The sequence below is a fragment of the Microplitis mediator genome, chromosome 8 (assembly GCF_029852145.1).
Source record: "Microplitis mediator isolate UGA2020A chromosome 8, iyMicMedi2.1, whole genome shotgun sequence".
NCBI classification, from domain to species: Eukaryota; Metazoa; Arthropoda; class Insecta; order Hymenoptera; family Braconidae; genus Microplitis; species Microplitis mediator.
In genome coordinates, this window is record NC_079976.1 from 9,241,644 (window position 1) to 9,263,856 (window position 22,213).

At 29.8% G+C, this 22,213-nt stretch overlaps 1 protein-coding gene across 14 annotated transcripts; it reads right to left on the reverse strand.

Moving 5' to 3' along the window:
- Window positions 1-679: 679 nt before the first annotated feature.
- LOC130672923 (F-actin-monooxygenase Mical) lies at window positions 680-22,020 on the reverse strand. 14 transcript variants are annotated; one of them, XM_057477723.1, is made up of 19 exons: window positions 21,708-22,020; window positions 21,382-21,562; window positions 18,053-18,424; window positions 16,470-17,984; window positions 16,227-16,349; window positions 15,924-16,157; window positions 15,308-15,547; window positions 14,887-15,025; window positions 14,476-14,801; window positions 13,242-13,568; window positions 12,956-13,167; window positions 11,556-11,737; window positions 11,093-11,358; window positions 5,422-8,913; window positions 3,607-3,648; window positions 2,606-2,747; window positions 2,088-2,522; window positions 1,900-2,014; window positions 680-1,011 (listed from the first exon to the last, which is right to left on the reverse strand). In XM_057477723.1, exons 3-19 carry the CDS (start codon window positions 18,347-18,349, stop codon window positions 915-917), a joined length of 8,184 nt encoding a protein of 2,727 aa, XP_057333706.1. In that variant the 5' UTR covers window positions 18,350-18,424; window positions 21,382-21,562; window positions 21,708-22,020; the 3' UTR covers window positions 680-914. The 14 variants fall into 14 exon arrangements, with proteins under 14 accessions (XP_057333706.1, XP_057333719.1, XP_057333707.1 ...); XM_057477736.1 differs by having other exon boundaries at window positions 2,088-2,519; window positions 11,234-11,358; window positions 21,708-22,018; XM_057477724.1 differs by lacking the exon at window positions 21,382-21,562.
- Between the last annotated feature and the right edge of the window lie 193 nt (window positions 22,021-22,213).

Consider the following 22,213-nt stretch of genomic DNA (forward strand, 5'->3'; position numbering starts at 1 on the left):
AATGTTTATTAATTAAATGTTCAATAATAAAATGGTGTTTTATTGAGTTTGTTATTTAGTATAATGTTATTCTAGAGCAATCATTATTATGTATTTACATAATTATACAAATTAAAATTGTAAATTTATGAAATTATAACAATACATTTTTTAAAATTAATTTAAACACATTATTGTTATTATAAGAAATTTAGATGTAACTTTGGCCTACATAAGAGCATTTTATCTAGTTAATAGATATTGTATTTTTTATTTTTTCAGTTAGTTACAATAGTTAAATTTATTTATTATTTTAGAAGTGAATCTCAACATTAATTTTTTCAAGAATAAAATTCAATTCCAGGTTTTAGGCACATCCATAATGGCAATGAATACTGAAGCCGTGTTACTACAATTTTAAAACTTATCAATTATTAATAATTTCTAAATAACGTTTAATTGTGAAACTGTCGTTTACTATTGCTTGTGAATTTTTTTTTTTTATAGCAAAGACTATTTTGTACAGTTTTTAAAGTTCCGTTTAATAAAAAAGATGTCATGATAATTAAATACGATTCAATATTTTTCCTTCATCAGCAATAACTATACCAGTCTCTCCTCTTTTTCTTTTTTTTTTTTTTTATTTTTTATACGTGAAAAATATATAAATTATTTACGAGTTTATCAATGGACAATTATATTTTTCCTACCATAAGTTATTGAAAAATATTATTCTCGATTCCCGTATTTGTATAGAGAATTTGAATAAAATATCCCAATGTTAAACTTACATTTGATAGAAAAAAATCGATTTGATTTTTCACCGCAAATTTATTTTTAATCAATGATTCGGCATTTAATAAAATTACTTAATATATTTTTTAAAAATATAATTACTCAATAAATTCGTATTTAAAAACATCACAATCAATCTGCTAAATTAAATATTTGGAATCATCCTTCTCAATTGGTGTTAAAGTTAAGCCTTTAGCTAGCATTTGAGCCTCGAGATCTTTATCTTCGTTTTTATACCTGAAAAAATTTTTTTAAAAAAATTAAATAGATTTATTATTAAATATTCATTATTGTTACAAACATTTTAGACTAATTTATTAATCAAATTTCAATGCTCAAAATAAATAATTTAGTGATTATTTAATTTACAGAATCAATAAAATAATCATTCTTGAAGCATAAACATTTTTTTAAATTAAAACAATCATAATAATTTTAATTTTTTTACATTAAAATCAATATCATTAATCTTAAATTAAGAACGCAATTCCTTTAATTATTTCCATAGCAAATTCATCCAAATGTCGCATAAATAAATTTTCTGCTCTTAAAAAAAAAAAATAACAAGACATGCATCGAAACAATCGAAAAATGAAAATGCTCCAATGTTTGATAAATGATTTATAATTATTAAAAAAAAAAAGAATTTAACAATACAAAGAATACAATAAAAATTAAATATTGCACGTAAAAAATCAGTCCAATTAAAAATTTAAATAGCAACGATAAATAAAATTTTCTATCACTAAAACTTGACACGATGCTTTGCATATCACGGCATGCATTGACTAAAAATTGTTTTTTTTTTTTACATATTAAAAGTTATAAAATGATTTGATTTTTTTTACAAAAACATTATAAAACCATGCATGCGAATCCACGACCATCAAGCAATCCATTTAAATTAGTGTAAAATAATTAAAAAACCTCATTGATTAGAAATAGTAAGACAAAAAAATATCTACGGGATAGAAAAAAAAAATAAAGATTATTATTGTTGTTAAAATAAATATTGGTGAGTGTAGGATTGAAATAAGGGTACGAGAGTTAATGGATTGTTTAGAGCTTGCAGAAATGCTTGTGCAATAATGTGCAATGAATGTTGGACACGAGAGTCTACGCCACCTTTGTCGTTCCTCTTCAAGTATCGCTATCAGTGAGTCCCGTTTCGCTGCGATTTCTAACATTTCGGTTAAAATTTCTCCTTCTTTTTTAACATCTGCGGATGTTTTTTTCTCATCTGTAAACATAAATTGTCTTATTAATAACAACAATAAATATTTATTATAAACAACAACAAAAATAAAACAAACCATCGTCAGCTAATCTTTCACGTAATTCTTGTTGCAATCTATCGTGACGATCTTCTAATTGAACTTCTTGAGCACGAACCAAAAGTTCTTTTTCATACCGACGTAAGTCAGTACGTTCTCGCATCAAATCAAACCACTCGCCTAATAAATCAGTTTCTTCACGTCCAGAAGATTCTCCTTCGCCACGAAGTGCTTTTTCTACACTTACTCCTCTGCTTTCTAAGTCACGTTGTTTAACTTCTGTTTCTTCGAGCTTTCGTTGAATTTCTTGCGCCATTCTCAATCGCTTTAATTGAGCTTGACGAACTAATTTTTTAGTGTTTTTTAATTTACGTGATATACTATTACATGATCCGTCAACGTTTGCATTTTTTTGTAATTGTGAATGTGACAGTGATGCCATTTTTGAATCTTCTTCAGATAAACTATCATCTGCTTATTTTAAATAATTATTATTATTAAAATATTATTCTGTTAAAAATATTACATATTTTTTTGTGTATAAAAATTTTTTGTACCTGAAATATGTACTGTACACTCAGGATAATTAAGTGGAGGTGGTGGTACAGGCGGAGATGATTCAAACGGCAGATTTTCCATTAGCATTGCTTCGCAAACACTTTTAGGCCTTTCATCAAACTTACGATCTAATTTGTCAATCTATAAAATTAATGAAATAGTAATGAGTTACTTGATTTAAATGAGATATTATTTTACATTCTACACACACATCAGAACACTACATACATTAAAAATACAAAACAATCAACTAATGTTTTTTAAACATGAATGAAATATCCCTAGTAGCATTGTCTTAAGCAAGTTAGTTGACGAATGTCCTTCAGCAAATTTCTTACGGTAGATTTAAACAAGACTTGAAGAAGATGTATTTCATGAGTATACTTGCCAAAGATTTCATCAAGTCTTGCTTAAGATTCTTCTTAAAGACTTACGGAAATCTGTATAAACAGTCTGCAGCAATTCTTAACCAATATGTCTATTATATATCAATGTTAGGGCAGAGTTGCTGCAAAATTGCTTAAGATATCAGGTTTCTTTTTCTCCGAATCACTCCAAGCTCAACACACAGTACCTATAGCTGACCCAGTGGTCCTCATTTAAATTTAAAGTGCTACAAATTAATAATATTATCACTCGATAAAATTATATCGAATCTTTAGTGAGCGCCACTGAATTTACTAGACTAATACTGAATAGACAGCTCACGAAGTAACGAAGTAAGGGTGGCCATGTCCAGGTATCTTAAGCAATTCTGCAACAAGTCTGAGCTAATGTATCTTAACAGGTTTACTTGAAGTATCTGACCTCAGACTTGTCCAAGACTGATGATGCAGACTTGCTGAAGACTGAAGATACCGATTTACGTAAGATTTCCTCAAAAATGCTACTAAGGATGTACTACAAAAACAAAATTACCGTTATATATACAACGAAAAATACACGAAAATAAAACTACTAATTTTTATAGAATGCAAATTATTAATTAGTGATTGCTTACATCCCACTCTTCCGAAAACCATTTACGATTTAATTTGTCAATCTAGAAAATGATTAAAATTAAAATTTATTTTATTTAACTGTATTAAAAATTTGTTCATATTTTATACACATCAAAACTATACATCCATTAATGTAAAAATTCAAAATAATCAACTATTATGTTTGAAACATAAGAATAATTTCATTAAAATGCGACCCGGAAGCCAAAATTTTAGTAGAAACCTTAATCAAGATCTATAATAACAGTATACTGTACATAGATGTGGTATTTTGCTTGACTTCCGAAAAATTTGTTCTAGGTTTGATCGAGATTTCTACTGATGGATAATGGAAGTAGATTTCTCACTGTAATGAACACTCAGAAAATCGGTAAAAATGATCATAAAATAAAGTAAATTAAAGCCAATTTTATAAGCTGTAACGTTCTTTTTATAGAAATAAGTTGAGTCTTTCTATTCAAAATTTATAAAAGAAAGAAGCCATCGAAGTGACATTTTTCATCGATTTGAAAATTTCAAACTGCCATTATTTCTCAAATACTGAACCGATTTTCGTAATTTTTAAATTTGATCAAAATAATTATCCAAAAAATAACTATATAAAAGTTCTTCATCATCCACCAGAACTTTAAAAGATTTAACGATGACATTTTTATCTTAACACAGAAGTTAGCCTGATAACTTTGAACGCTTATTGAAAGTAGAAAAATGATCGTGAATCAAAAAATAATAACGAAAAATATAGCTCATTTTATTATTCATAGTTTCTGCTACTTATAAACTTCAAATTAAATTGTTAACTTGTTTCTGACTTGCTGTTGACACTGAAGCTTTAAGTTCCAATGCAGATATCATGAAAAATGTAGTTTGTAACTCAGAATGAAACACGATTTCAGACTGCGGGTGATGTCAGCTAACTTCACCCTGGTCTGAAATCGTTTTGTTTCATCCCTTGTCACACAATATAATATTCTATTGATGATTCGATTTATAAAATTTGTTTCATCTTCACAAATTTAAATAATTTAAAATTTATGGGAATTATAAAATTTAATCAACAAAATAAAATATAAATTCGAAACTAACTCATATAAAATCGTACCTAAATCTCAATATATTTTAATTTATTATTTATATCAAAATGTTAAATATTTAATGACTCACGTTTCAGAAACATGATTAATATTCATATTAAACTCTGAGTCCATTGTAATAATACTGGTTAGTTTAAAAGGAAAGATGGACAAAAAAAAACTAATGTAAAACGTTTTTATTTCATCGCCAACTTTGTTGACTTCTTCAGGACTCTACCATGAGAAACATTATTACAAATTATTAAAATTCACAATCATAAAACATATCTATATGAAGACAAATATGCAACGATAAATTATAAATACTAAAATATATAACAAAACTATTTACCAAAATTAGACGTTTTACATGTTAGTCAATGTCAAAGGTATTAAATTGAAAACCCACGTAGTACATAGTTGTTTATAACTGCTCCACATAACCATACCAATGACACTAACATGTAAAACGTCTGATTTTGATAAATAGTTTTGTTATATATTCAAGAATTTATCATTTATTGTTGCATATTTGTCTTTATATAGATATGTTTTATAATTGTGAATTTTAATAATTTGTAATAATGTTTCTCATGGTAGAGCCCTGAAGAAGTCAACAAAGTTGACGAAACGTTGGCGATGAAATAAAAAAGTTTTACATCAGTTTTTTTTGTCCATCTTTCCTTTTAAACTAACCAGTATAATTAATATTAATAAATATTAAACAAATGTTTTTCTTACCTTTCCTCTTTCTTTCAATCTAGTAGTTAGCCGACAGAACCCTGAAGTCTTGTCTTTTGGACTTGTTGGCGACGAAGTTGTATCTTTTTTCTTAAAAAAATCAGAAACAGCTTGAATAATACTTTTTCTTCTTTCTGGATCTTTAGTTTTTTTCTTATCACGTTTAACAACAGTATCCAATGAAATTTTACCATCAGAATCTTTATTGTAAACGAGTTCACTCATTGACTTGGCACTAGTCGCTGGTGGAAGATCAATAGCCATTTTTTTTGCTAATGCTTTCATATTGTCGGTACTTTTACTTGGTTGTAATAAAGATTCAGATTTTTGAAAAGTAAAACTGTAAGCTCTGGTTTTTAAATTAGGAATTATTTCATTTTCACATTTACGTCTATCTTCCATTGACAATTGCCTTCGTGTTACTTTCAATCGTAATTGTTTTATTTTATCTTCAGGACTTAAACCTAAATCCTCATCACTTTTTAATCTCGCTCTTTCTCGCGCTTCTTGTTTAGCTTTCTCAGCAGTTCTTCGCGCTTCCTCATGTTTAGATCTCGGTGGTGCAATCGGAGTTTTAAATTTTTCACTCATTTTATTTATTTTGTCCGAATTATTTTCATCAGAATAAATATTTCCTTGTGATTTTTTATGTATAGTATCGTTATTAGAACTTTCTTGTGGTTTTTTAGTATCAAATTGTTTTTCATTTTCCCCTGGAGTATCAAGAGATTTTTTTGCTTCAGCAAAAGTTGTACGCGTTGGAGTGCTTGTTGCAGATGTTGTCATTGATGACGGATTTAATGATGGTTCGGGTGAATCCAGAGGTGGTTTTGGAGAAAATAATTGCATGCCTGAATTAAATGACGTATTTCTAGCAGCTCTTTTAGCTTTTTTTTCAGCCGATTTTTGTTTATGCGCTTCTATTTTATCCATCAATAAATCTTGAATAAGATTTTTTTGTTTAGAACGTTCTCGAGTTATTTCTTCAAGTTTTCTTGATGTTGCAGGTGAATTATAACTTGGATTAGATGCAGTTCCTTGGCTTTTTGTTTCTTCAGAAATAATTTCAGCTGAACGCTCTTGAATTGCGTTTTTAGAATTTTTACGTTTAGATTTTCTTACATCTATTGAATCCTTAGCATTACTAAATTCCGCGATTCTAGATTGTAACCGTTTGACATATTCAAGATAATCAGGATTATTTTCTTCTAATTTACAACTTTCATTACTAACTTTTGATTGTATGATTTGACTTTGTGGTCCAGGACCTACAGGACTGGCTAATATTGTTGTAAGTTCACTGGTCGTTGTATCTTCCGCAGGTTCAACAACCAACAAACTGTCTTCGTCCATAGACTGTACGACTTCACGATTAATAGCTTCAACTATCAACGATTCTTCTTTTGATTTATCATTACTATCTCTTTGTTCTGGTTTAATTGTACAATTACTTAAACGATTTCTCACATCATCCACAGTTACAAGATTTATTTTAATGACATTGTCATCATATTTATCATCATCAGAACATAGTTCTGGTTCAGCTTCTGCTTTAGCTATCGGAGCGTCAGCAAGTGGCGATCGACATTTTTTAGGACTTGTAGACAATATTCCAGTTACATTTACGAACTCAACATACCCGCGATTTTTAATTAACGGTATGTTTGTTGCATCTCGTAAACTATCTAATAAAGATTCATTGTCTGTATCCATATAATCGAGGTCTTCACCGTTAGCTAACAATTTTGATGTATCGTTTGTTGGTATTTCTGTTCGATCTGGATAACTAAAAATACGCTCAGATGTATCGATATCCGTTAAATCTTCTTCTTCTTTAGCGATTCTCGCATTACCTCGTAATTTATTTATCGACAAATTACCTCTTGAACTGATATCAAACTCAGCATCTTTTAAATCAGCTGCTACTAATTCTTCGCCATCTCGCGCCCATTCGGAAAATTCTGTTTCAGTTAATGCCGCAGTTGTTACATCATTTTCTACAGAATCATCTTGTTTATTTGAAATAATCGAGGCCATTGATGTTGGACTGCTGCAATTACTGATACTCGAACGATTTTCTTTTAAATCTATATGTTTAAAATTATTATTAACTGTTTCTATATCGTATACTGAATTTTTATTATCATCATTTGATGAACGTGACCACAAATTTATTGGTCTTGATGGTTCTGGATTTTGAATTTTTTCTTCTTTCATTTCATCTCTGACATTTAAAAAACATTCTATGGAATCTGGTTCGAATGTCATTCCCATATCCTCTTCTTTAAATTCATTATCTTTGTTGTCAATTAATAAATTTTCTGGCGTGTGAATTTGTGATCGAGATGATAAATTCATTTCAAGTTCTTTATTTTCGACGTCTTTATTTTTTTCTACATTTGCATCACTCTTAGAATTTGATGAAAGAGAATCGCTATCCATTTCAGAATCATCACTGCTATTATCATCTTCTTGTTTTTCAGTTGATACTTTATTCCAGTTCACTTGAAGAGCATCAGCAGGTGCATCGTGTGAAAAATTTTTTGAATGAGAATCTTCATTAACACCACAGCTACTTTCGATTTTTTCATTTTTGTTTACTTGTTCATTGCGAGTTTCTTGAACTTGTTCTTTAATTATTACTTCATTTACATCTTTTTCTTCCATATCTTCTTTTTTATTAATATCAATTTCTTTTACTTCTTTTGCAGATCCAGTGCAAATAATATTTGGGTCTGTTTTTGATTTCATGATATTCGTTTCTTTGATTAAATCTGGCAAAGAAATGTTCGTCTGTTCTTTAGCAGTATTTATTTCTGGTAACTTGATAGTTTTCAATGGAGACCTGGTTAATATTTCTGTCGACGCGATAGGAGATAATGGAATATTAGAAGAGGATCTTAATTTATTAGTGCCTTGCAAAAACGCCTGCATAGTAGGACTAGGCTCAGGCGCAGGATTTAATAATTTTTGATGTTGAGAAATAGAATCAGTGAAATTTCGTAATTTAGTATCGACATTTGACGTTGATCCAGACTTCATAACAGTACCACCTAATACTGAACCACCTAATAAATATCTTTTTTTCAATTCCAGTGATAATTTTGAAGCAATTCCTTCTGTTGAATGAGTACGATTCAATAAATAATCACCTTTACGTGGATTTACTAAAGGCACTGCATTAACATTAACCGGCCGTACAGGAAAATTATTTGTTTTAATAATACTTGTTTTATATGTAGAACCAGTTTCATGTTTTTCATCCGGTTTTATTTTACCATTAACCGGAGATATTATTTTACTTTTTACTTGTACTTTCTTTGGTTCAATATACTGACCACGTGTTTTACGTACAAAACAATCATTTAGTGCTATCTCTGGAAGTTCATTTTGTGTTGGAGTTGTGCCGTCGTGCTCGAACTCTGAATCCGTCGAAATTTCAGTTGCTGAATTTTCACGACGATCTTCACTAGAGTCGTCATCTGATGCGACCTGTCAATAAATATTGTTTACATATTATTATTATTATTTATTATTTTTTATTTCAAAAACAAAAAATAAGAGTTTGTTCAAACAAAAAGTTGTATTATATGTTAATTTTTTTTTTATGGAGTTAAAATTAATTTGAAATAATTTTAAGGCATTTAAAAATAATAAGTATTGAATTAACTTCTGATAACGATAAACAGTGAGATATTAATTATTTAATAAACTTTTTAACAAAAAAACAAAAAGTTTTTTTTTAGTTGAAAATCAAATGCAATAACGGATTAGAATTTTACGGCTGTGGTAAGTAACGAATAAAATAAAATAAAATAAAAAAATTTAGTATACGAAATTCAAAGCACTTGGGAGCCGCATAACAATTAAATATTTATAATTAATTAATTTTTTATATGGTTAATTCTGTTAATTAGCACAAAAAACACACCATTCTCATACAAATAAATTTTTTCAATTGTTACCTTTGTATGTCTGGTCATTTGTTCCTATAGGTTTTAAATTTAATTTACCACTAGCCATGATATTTTATTTTTATGTTTATTTAATATAATTGTTCTTTATTAATCAATATCTCACAAGTAATCGTTATAAGAAAATTATCATATCGATAAAAATACACATGCACATTACATTATTACAGAGTAATTCATAAGTAATGTATCAGGCTTATTGTATATATATAAACTCAATTACAAATTAATTATTATCACGATATAACGCATTTATCTTTTTTGTTATTATTATCTTGCTCATTACGCGATTGTTTTTTATTGATTTTATTAAACTTTAAAGAAGCAACTGGTTTATTAGACTCACAAGTTTCAACTTTACGACCTAAATTTGACTTTAAAATTTCGCTGTCTATTTCTTTTCCAATTTTTGAGCTGCCTTCAATTGCTAATTTATTATTTTTATCATCATTATTATTTACCAATGAACTGCGCAAGTCTTTAGAGGCACGTTTACGTTCTGGTATCTTTGGTAAATAATTATCATCATTAGTTAATATTATTTTTTTTGGTAATTCAATTTTATTTTCAGTTACTGATACTTTTTGTACAGCCTCGAAAGATTTTACGTCATCTGATTTTTTAATTATGGGTAAATTATTTTCTTGTATATTTTTAATCGGGATTTTGTCAGACACTACGACAGGTGATTCTAAAATTTCGTTTTTTGATAATAACTGACTTGCAAAAGTATCTAAATCATCAATATCATCAACAGACTCTGGTTTTTTATAATCTAAAGCTTCAGTTGTAATATCGACAGAATTATTTTTAAAATATTTTTGTAAATCTTTTGAATTAACTTTACTTGATACGTGTGATTTTATTTCTAAATCATTAGCTTGCTCATTTTTAAAATCTTTAATTGTATTATTATTTAATGGTTCATTTTTAAAAACATCAAAGTACTGATTCATTTTCGAACGCGCGGTTTCTCGAGACAAAGGTCTCAATGGTGTTAAATTAATATTCTTTTTATTTCTTCGTAATTTTAATTCTTGTTTTAAAATATCAAAAGAATCCAATGTCGTTTGATTATCAGATATATTTTTTTTCGAATCATTTGTCATACTGTCTGTTTGATGATCAATATTTTTATTAATAACAGTCACTTTATCGTCACGTGCATCAGTCAATTGATTAGAAGTTACAAGTTCATTTGGCGCTTCGAAAAAATCATCATTTGCATCAATAAAATTATCATCGAATGATTGATCGGTCATTGAAGCAGATTGTTTTCTACTAACACCCGGCGAAGAAGCAATCAGATCAGGCAGATTGCTTTTAGTTTCTTTGGCATAATTGTCGTCACTAATATTTACCGGAGTTTTTAAATCATTAGTATTATTTTGATCGTTCTCACGTTGAATAGTAAGGTCAGGAAGGCTGGATTTTCGTTCGCAATCATCAACATATGAATTTAAATCATCAGTAAGTGATTTACCGCGATGGGATTTCATCTTTAGCCTTGAAGCACTATCTCTACCATTGCTACAATCTTTACTACGACTACTATCACAACTACTACGAGCATTATCAGCAATGCTGTTATTTTTATCCGCACATAAAGTTACAAGAATCAATTGACTCGTTTCATCAGATATAAGTGAATTAATTCCTATACCTTCATGTTGATTTGACGGATTATAATCTAGTACCTTTTCTATAGTTGTTTCACTGGGCTCTTTATTATCTAAATCTACCTCATTACCCATTATTGCTTCTACGGAAAGTTTGTCACTGGCCGCGGACGGATTTTCGGATAATGGAGATAAAGTGTCCTTTGATGATTTTTTCACCTCAGTTTCTGAGCCAGTCTCCGTGTCGGACTCCCGCGGTGGTACCTTCAGCCACACCTCCTGCTTCCTCAGCTCCCTGGCACGTACGTCTTCTTCGTCTTCGGTTGCTGTGCCACTTTCTTCGTCTAGACGCAAATTTTAACAAGGTCTGAAGTCGTCTACATCAGGATTACGGATTTGTCTGAATATATTTACATAATTTACGCTAGCACTACTGCTTTCAGACTTTTTTTTTTCTTTTTCTTTTTTTTCTTTTTTCTTTTGATTTTTTTTTTTTTTTAATTTTTACTCTTTGCTATTTTTTTCCCACTAATTTACTTACCTTCGCTTGTATATTCATCACTAGAATCTTCGTACTCGTTGCTACCGGTGTCGGAGTTTCCGGTTGCCGTGTGCGGGTGAGAGTACCTCAGGGTCCAGTTTTTTGCGAGTTCAATTGTACCTTCTGTTGTCAGCGGCTGATCAATTGCTTCTTCGTAGATTTCGTTTTCTTCATCAGAATCACTGTAAATAAAAGAGGAATATAATTTATATTATTAAGAGAACAAGGAAAATTTTGTTCCAGTCATTTTTATATGATAGAATTAGTTATGTTATTAAATTTGGTATCGTTAAAAAGTTCTTGACTTGGATTTGTGCCTTTTCATGTTTAAACTCTTCTTTATTGCCAAGTATCGAGTTCATTTTTCGATGCAATCGCGGTTTTTTTTAAGTATCTCATGAAATATGCAGATTAAAGGAAAAAATCATGGAAATAATTTTGTAGGAAATTAAATTCTTGACAAAAAAGGTCATGTTTATTTTTTTTATAAAATGTGTATTTATGAAGATATTTTAAAAACTTTTTTTAAATCTGATGAATTGAGCGTTTTAAGGATGGTAAATGTTGAAAATAAAATTTTTTTAAATATATAGACACTATATAACAAGCATTAATGATTAATATATTACGAGTTACGAAGTTGTCTATATTTAAGAAAAAAAGTTATTTTTAACATTCGTAATCCTTTAAATGCTCCATTGATAAGATCTAAAAACGTTTTTTTTAAATATCTTCGTAAATACACATTTTATAAAAAAAATGAATATGACCTTTTTTGTCAAGAATTTAATTTCCTACAAAATTGTTCCTATGATTTTTTCTTTTAATCTGCATATTTCGTGAGATATTTAAAAAAAAACCGCGATTGTATCGAAAAATGAATTTTGATCGTCCTGAGGCACGTGTTCTTTTTACTTAAAAAGAAAAAACCAAATTCCCCACGTGTTTTTCACTAAAAAGAAGCATTTTATGGGGCGTCGGAGAAAATATAATTTTTAACGACCACACTACTGAATTTATAAAACTGTTATATACATAATGAAGAGAGGATAAGAAAAATACAGTCTATGTCATGTTTTCAATGATAATAAAAATTAAACAAATTTAATTTGGTATCAGTGAAAAAAAATTTATTAGACGACATGTAGTTTTTTTTTTAGAATCGAGTTAATGATGAGATTTTTTTTCTTAATAAATTTCACTGATAATAAAAATAAACAAAAGATTCTAGAGTAAATTTTAGAGTAGAGATTTTAATAAACAGTTAAATTCAAATCATATTTAATAAATTTGGCAGTAATACTCGGGCAATTACGTAGTAACTGTAGATTGCTCGTTGTTATTAAAATATTTTGTTGATAATTAAAAAAATTTTTATAAATATGGATAATTAAATATACCTCATATCTGAAATATCATCACTAGATCCCATTTCTGCTGCTGAAGCACCAAAATTTCTATCTGTCCATTCATCTTCATCCATTTGACTATGCGCCTCTTCGGCATCAGACATTTCTGCCAAGTTCTCAAATTCTATTCTCTCAGGTGTTTGACCACGATCAAGAAGATCTAAGCCAGCTACTCCATCCAACGGTGGTTTTAATGTGTGTACCTAGAAAATAAATCATATAATTAATATTTTATTGATAACTGTACTTTCTTTAAAAATTGTTTTTGTTTTTTTACCTTTTCTACTGTTAGTTTCTTCTTTTCAGAAGTTTCCGGTATATTTTCTTTATTAAGTAACGGAAGTTTTTTCCTTTCTATTCTTGTTTTTATTGTACCTGGTAATCCAAAGTGTTGAGTACAATAAAAACGACCACCATTTTTATCCCTGTCGAAAGTATGATTTCCAATGCGTAAAGAAGTTGAACAGTATTCACATCGGAAACAGCCCCGATGAAAAAATTTACCCTCGGCAGTCAATCTTTCCATTAGATATACTCTTTTATCACAAAAATGGCACATTTCCGAGCCTCCCTGTGTTGGCAGAATAATTGCGGCTTTAGAATTCTGAAATAATAACAGATAAAAAATTATTATATCATTATATATATATTACACTGATAAAAATAATCGACTATTTTTTTTTCTTGAAACCTTGTATTAAATAGTTTCAGGGAGGTGAAAAAAGATGCCCGTTAAAAGATGAGCTCTCAATATTAATAATGAGAGGTCGCTCATCGCAATTTTCTATTTCCCATTTAAATAACATGGAAAAAAAAAAATTTCAAGTTTGGAATCTCATACCTCGGCAATGGCTCATTGTACAAATGAGCTAAAAACATAATTTCGTAGGGAATTAAACGCTCTACAAAAAAAGTCTCTCATCATTTTTTGATAAATTCATCTATTCGAAAGTTATTGAAGCTTGAAGTCAAATTAATAGTAAATTTCGAGATCTTTTTACTTTTCCGGCGAAACCATCAGACTTATCACAAAATGTAATAAGATCTTTTTTGTAGACAATTTTTTCCCCTATAAATTCTTACTAGTAAAGTTTTTTCGAATTCCGGATTGTTTTCTAGTTATTTCCATTTTAATGTCAAGCTCTTAAAAAAATTGTGTTCTGATCGATTTCAAGAGCTTGATATTAAAATGAAAATAACTAGAAAATAATGCGGAATTTTAAAAAACTATATCAGAGATAATTTGTAAGAAATAAAATTGTCTACAAAAAAGATCCTCTGTTATTTTGTGATAAGTCTGATGATTTCGCCGGAAAAGTTAAAAGAGCTCAAAATTTACTATAAATTTGACTTCATGCTCCAATAACTTTTGAACAGATGAATTTATCAAAAAACTATAAGACTTTTTTGTAACTATTGAATAGGGGGTTTCGAGAAAAAAAGAATAGTCGATTTTTTTGAATCAGTCTGACATATATTCAATCAAATATTTTTATTTTAATATCACTCACCGATCTTTGAACTTTTTGTTCGGTATCTTGATTTTTATTAGCAAATTGCTCTGCCATTGCAGATACTTTATTGTGTCCCAAGATATTACCTTCTTTAATTTTTCGGTCGATACATTTTAATGTGTTATCGATTTCAGCATATTTACGTTCGGGTTCATTTGGATCACGACCTTTTTTTTCCATTTTTATTTGACGAGCAAGAAACTGTTCCCGACTCCACTTTGGAACTCTTTCTACTTTATCTTGCCGTACTCCTTTACCAAGTTTATTCTCTTCAATTTTTTTTTCAATTTCTTTCACATTCCAATCGGTTTTTTCAATTTTACCTAAAAAATTAAAATTAAAAATTTTATTTAACCTCAATAAAAATATTAAAAATCAACAAACAAACAAAAAATTAATTAATATTACCAATAGCTCGCAAAAGATCTCGAGGCTTTTTCTCTGAGGATGTAGTCCCTCGAAGCTTATCTTCTATATCTTTAATTCTTCCAGAAAAATCATCATCCATGCCACCTTTATGCTGTAAAAGCATTTTCGGTTCCCTATCCTATAAAAAAAATTTAAAAAGCAGTTTAATTTATTTCTCTTTTATTTAATTCATATCCAGCTGTTACAGGCAGTCATTAGTCGTTAGATTATAATCAAGTCGTATTAATTTAGCAATCGATGAAATCAAAACCAAAATAAAAAAAAAAAACGGGACACACAATCGTTAGATGTTGCATTGCTTTACATCAATAAGATGTCTTTCATATTATTTGAAAGAAAAAAAATATATTAATAAAGCTTTATTAACATGTTTCACATCTAACTCCTCAACAAATCTTACTGGGTAAAGTATTTTCTGCTCTAATTCTTTGACCCGATCCTTGAAGTCGGGTGCTGTTTGCCGGTATAAAAATATTGAGTAATCTTCAAAAGGTTCTTCTTTATCGCGTTTCGCGTTAGCTTGCAACATCTGTAAGCTTTTATAGAACTGCTGGGTTGCCATTTTTCTTAAAAATCGTTTTCTTCTCATTCTTTCGTTCCGATTGTTCACAATGTCCTCTAGTCTCTTTTGTCTCTCCTCCTTTTCAGTACAAATTTTTTTATATTACATAAAAAGTAATCAAATATTTTTTTTTTTTATGTAAATTCCAAATTCATTTATGAATAAATTAAAAAATAATATAGATGAATACTTTTTAATAAAAAATATAACTAACTGTTTATAAATTCAAAACCATCAATTTATATTATTGGGGATAAATCCTAAAAAATATTTACGTTCGGGATCACATCAGCAATAACCTTAATAATGGAGACAACTATAAAGCTCAAAAATAACTTTTGAATAATTGTAATGACAATCTTCTTCTGCCACACTGACTGATTATAATTAGTCAATAATTGTATTATTTTTTATAATCGTTTTAACAATAAAACCATAAAATTAATATACTTACGACCGTAGCTCCCATTTTTTCATTACTTCGTCGTTTTCGAGATCTTCTTCCAAGACTTCCTTCAGTTTTTTTATCCACAATTGTTTGAATATTTTCATTGTTGTGACGTGAAAAACGTGAGTGTCTCGGTCGTATTGGTGTTTCGTGTTTCGGTAAACGATTGATTTGTACTTTTGTTCCAAGTGTTTGTCCCGGTTGTTTATTAAACAATGGATTGTCATCTATGTCCGGTTCCTTTGATTCAATAAAAATTTTCTAATGTCATTGTAAATGTGTTCGGACTACATATATGTAAATACTTACGAGTTTTGGGTGTTTTATATGAGGTATTTCACCGCGGAAAACCTCATATATTTGAGTAAGATAGGAAAACATAGCAAGTTTATCAGGAACATCACACTGGGCCATTTCTTCACCTGTCATTATCTATGTCATTCAACAAGAGATCGTTAGTAGCTTTATTAAACGACGATGGTTGGGAGGTAAAATAGCAAAATAAAAAAAAAGAAAGAAAGAAAGCTATTACATGCAAATTAGTTTCCTTACCGGTGAAATACCTAGCTCTTTTTCTAGTACATCATAGGCCAATTGGTTATTTTTTTCCACATCATCAGACTTGAGAGAATTAAAGTCTATTAAGTCCGGTCGATATCGATGAACAATTGCGCATACTGCCATACCATCTTTGAATGAAGACGTCATGTCTGTTATTTTAACGTTGTCATATAAAGCCACTTGTTTTTGCAACCAGTGCAAAAGTGTATCAGGGTGGATTTGGGTATCTCTGCGTCTTCGTTTTTTTGGTACATCAACCGAAGACTGGACGGATGGTGGTTTAATATTGTCAGGATCATCAGTATCAAGAAGTCCTCGTACTTGAATAGCTGATACAGATCTAACGTTGAGATTGGGATATCTAGTGTGTGGATCTAATGTGTAAGCAGCATAATCACGGTTAAGATTTTCAGGTGTTGTTTGCCCAAGTAATCTATAAATTGATTCACGCTCTGCAAGTACTTCTAATGGTGATAGAGATGCGCCCCATCCTTTGATGGCCCAACCGGCATCCATGGAACTTAAAAAACCTCTCGCACAACCTGAACCAGTTGGCCAAAAAGGTTCCAGTAAACTATCGCCGACTAAAGTCATTAATAATCTGTGTCCATGTCTTTCTAAAACTCTACTTGCATTTTCAGCAGCGTACATTGAGGTAAAATCAAACATTGCAACGTCTGGTTGCCCGTAATGATTGACAGCAAACTCCATATCCATCATTTGATATTGAGTTGAAAAATCAGCTGCTTCCCGAGCATAAAGCATTAATGCGTCTCTATCAACATTTTCTTTAGCTAATAATTTTGCTGTATCTGCATGGTCTTGAAGAATAACTCCTTTATCAATAAGACTGTGTTTTTTTGCAGTCATAACAAAATAATGGGTATCATCTTTATAATAAACAATATTTTCAAGATCAATTCCTGTTTCTTGATATAATTCCTTAAAAAATTTTTGATTAAAAATAAAAGCAACGCCACTTATCTCCTCAACACGTGCTTCTGCTTCAGTTCGTTTATTGATAAAATTTGCGGTTATCGCAATTGCTAATTTACCACGAAATTCTTTTCTTTTAAAACCTTCTAGTGTATTTCTTTTTCCATCAGCACCAATGAGCACATCAAATTCGTATTGAGATACTGGATGATCATGGGGTGTAGTTTTAGCTCTCCAACCAATTTTTCCTTCATCTTGATTTTCAGGCGGTGGAATTAAAGCATCAAAACTTACGCCTTCGTGAAACTCAACTCCCAAAATCAAAGCAACTTTTAAAAGAATACATTGCAATTGACGTATGCTTATATGATCTATTGATCCAGCACAAAATTTACCAAAGAATTTTTTTGCTCCTAAAGCCCGTAAATCTTGAATTACAAATGGCCAAAGATGAAGAACATTATTTCGAGACATGCGATCTCTTTTTTCTACCACTACAACTTTAGCTCCCAATAATTGAGCTTCTATTGCTGCTCTTAGACCACACGGACCACCACCGATTATCAGTACCTATAACAAGAATAATAAAAAATTAATAAGAGAATTTTTAAAAAATGAAAGCTTCTTGTTTTACTTACTCTAGAATTAGGACAAGCTTTGCCTCTATTATAGCACTTGTGATTTGCTCGTTGATCGAATTTTTTCCAGAGCGCTTGAGCCTTCCATGACCTCAATTTCGACTTGAACTTGGGATAAAATTGTGGAAAAGCATTAGGCCGCATATTAAGAAGATCGCAAAGATGCCGAAAGTGTCCAAGAATGGATTTTAATGTTGCGGCATTGCAGAAGAGATCAAAGACCTCACTCGCCATCGCTACTTCTGGCGAGGCTACCAGTGCCTTTCGGCTTGACTGATGACCGTGATCCTGCATCATGTTGATCTCTTGTATTGTCCTCTTTGACTATCGGCAACTTGGCCAATTGTTTAAATTTTTCAACGTGACTTTTTCCTGAAAAATTAAACAATTGATTTAATTACTCCACTTATTTTTATTACTTAAAACGAAAAGTATAAAAATCATAATTTCACATCACTCTAGTTTAATCCACGCCCCAATTATTTAGTAGATCAATCTTACAGACTAGCTAACACTCTCGAATGCACGTAAACGTGTGCTATGAATCAAGATCTTATTTATATTATTTTAAATCTAATCTTCAATATAATATCAACAACATAACATTTCTTTATAATACAATCTATAATTATCAACTAATGGCTACTACGTTGTGTACTTATACAATTGCGTTTAAAAAAATAATAAAAATAATAACAATAATAAAAAAATCTGTGTTAGTTGAGGAGCTTAAATGTTGGAAAGTAGCCATTGGAGTCATCTTTTAAAGTACAAAGATAAACGCAGGAATACATTGACAGAAACGTGCTGTTCTATAAATATAAAAGTCCAAGTGGGCGACCGAGATGCAGCAATCTCTCAACCAAAATTAGAACGTAGACATCAATTCAACTTAATCGTCTATAGTAGGTGTCAGAGACAATTAAATAATGAAAAATAAATAATTAAAAGTGAGTAAGAAATGATAAGAACCCAAGAGTGTGGAAGATCGAATCTGCATGACATTAATTGGCTTGGCAACGCGGAACTATCAACCGACTGACTGGCTCCGTTGACCCCACAATGCGCTTCTTGGTACGGGAATTAAGACGTCACCAGAGACCACGCGGGACAAAACTTCTTGAAAGGCTTCTATGCAAACTTATCTTCAATCTATTTCAAGTGCGATCGAATAAATATGTAGTTACGCAAATTCTCAAGATGATGATCACGATAAAAATATAATTATTTTACAACCTTGATAGCAGAACTTTTTTTCTATTATTTGAATCGTTTATTTGAGAAACCCCATAAGTCAAGAAAACAAAATTTTTCAGGAAACACAAAAAACATTTTTCTGGAAAAACTTGACATTAAAATAATAAATAAATAATTGAAGACAATAATATTTGCGTCTGAAAAAAATTCAATTTTTTAATTGAAACTACTTAAAAAAATTATTAAAATTTGATTGACTTATGGGGTTTCTCAACCAAACGGAAAAAGAAGTTATAAAATCATTGTTTTTTTAATTTTTTCCACTCAAATCATTTATTAGACTGATAAAATGAAGTATATAATATGTATTTAAACTCTGAAACTCAGAAATTACAAAAATAATAATTAATTTAAACATTTTAATTCGTCATATAACACTATTATTTTTTTTCCGAAAAAAGCGCGAATTTTAAATAAAAAAAACTAATTATTTCTATCAAACTAAAACTGCATGTTTATTTGATAAACCCCATGAGTCAATGACTTTTATTTATCAATTAAATGAAATTTCTGTCACTCCGTTAATTGTTTTTTAATGACAGTAAAGTTAGCGGACATTTGAAAATTTTTAAAACTTTTAAATAATAAAATAAAATGTTTAAAAAGAAAAAGAAAAAAATTCACATTTAGACAATTTAAAAATGAGCACATGCATTTTTTTAATTTAATTATTTAATTTTTTTTATATGTAACTAAAATATTGTCTTTTCTGCTACATTTACACTCATTGTTTTTTAAACGCTGCTTTGATGCATATTTTCATTGATTTCTATGAGGGGGCATCCAAAGAACCCAAAAATTCAAAAAAAAATTTCGGAAAAAAATAACTTATGGGTTTTCTCAAATAAACGATTCATTTATTTGTAAATCAAAACTATCACGACTCACTAAACGACTGACAAATATGGATTATCGATTGGGTTGGCGCCGATCAGACCAACTGGTCACGTTCCAAGTGATATGAAAAACCTACGACTGTATAAATCCGATCATTTAATCAATACATGTATAGTATTGCGATTTCTTTGAGTAGGTTGATATATACATGTATATAATTATATTTCAAACGCATGATTCATCGGATCTTGTCAACTTTACGTTTAATATTAAATGTAAAAGACTATCACGTCATCATCTGTGAGAGATAAAAAAAATATATTAAAAAACAAGATATAAATTAGCTTTTTGTCACCATTATTATAAATACTCGCATTAGAACAATTAATTCTTAGATACAAATATCATGTTTACGACACTGCGCAATGACAATTACAACAAAGGAATTTATTCGTAATTATTTTTTTTTTCTAGAAAAAATAAAATACAAGGAGACTGAGCGTTTTATTACGGTAGTTAGATCATGACGAAGTAATACACGCAAACGGTAATTGCACGTCAACATGCAATCATCCGCGGCATAGAAAAAATAAAATGAATAAAAAAAATAATATTAAAGATAAAATAAAAAATAACTCGTCTATCTATTTTTAGTATTACCATAGCGATTTGTTAGTTTATTGCAATAAGTTTGTTGACCGGCGGCCTGGTTTAAATGCGGTATGTAGCAAAGATAAAGTATAAAAGATGACGATGAAGAAGAGTAAAAAATAATTTAAGGTAGTTGTTGATTCGATTTAAGTAGACGGCGATTGTCTGGGTACAACGACATTAGACTCTTAATGAACCTTAACATCTTAACATGTTCCCTCCGGTCATTGTCATTACAATCGTGTCTGAGTTATGACTGTCACCTACAGGAATTCAACCGGGACTTAAATATAAATATAAATTGACAAGTGTAACGTAAACTGTGTCAAATGAAACTGTAGTTAGATCCAATTTTAATGTTTATTACACCCAGTGGAATAAATTTTTCCGCTCAGACCTCGAAAATTAAACAAAAAAAAACCAAGTACAGTAAAAAATAAATAAAGGTATTAAAATTTTTATGGGTTACTTAAATTAACTTGACTATTATATTTAAATATTTAATTAATTGCTTTAATAGCATAAATGAATTATTATTAAGTATTTTTAAAAATAGTTATTTATAATAAAGGCTTATTACTCACATTTCAAGTTAGATTATCCTTCGGGCGAGGCATCCGCGGATTCACACGCGTGATATACACTCACGATAGTCAATCTGTACTTGGCTTTCTATTTACAACATGCTCATACACAAAGAGACAGTAATGATTCACATGATGTTACGGATTTACTTAGTAAAGTAGCAATACAACACACACTGTTCTGATTGTCTCATTGATTACGAGACGAAGTGAGAGAAAGAAATAAAGATTGTATGTATTTTTATGCTGGTATTTGTGTGTGAGTATGAGTATGTGTGTGTGTGTGTGTGTTGTGTGAAATAAAAAGCAAGAGACAGCAGACTCACCACTCATCCACCATTGCGGCTGTGGGGAGAGCTTTTGCCCAAGAGATGCTACAGAGACACAAAAAAAACTGCGATTAAATGAAGTTGGCCATAACGACTGGCCGACTTGAAGTTGTTTATTTTTTTTTGAAAATTTCTTTCTTGTTTTGTACTAGAAACAGTAATGTATGAAGTGTGTTGAGAACTTTAGTTATTCCAGAACTTGTGAAATTAAATACTTATATGATTGAAATGAAAAAGAGCAAGTGAATAAGATACTTAACTTGCTCTGCTGGGGATATATCAGATCAGAGGATTGGAGGGATTGGAGTAAAGGCGTTCCAGATGCCAGCGCCATTCTCCATTCAATTTAACATTTTAAGCGACTTAATGCTGCCATCTCTTGTTTGTACTGTAAATTATTATGATCCTGAAATTTTTTGACAGTTAACAATTTTTTGATTTTTTTTTTTTTTTCAACAAATTAATTACAAAAAAAAAAACTAAAAATATGCACATGTAGAAAA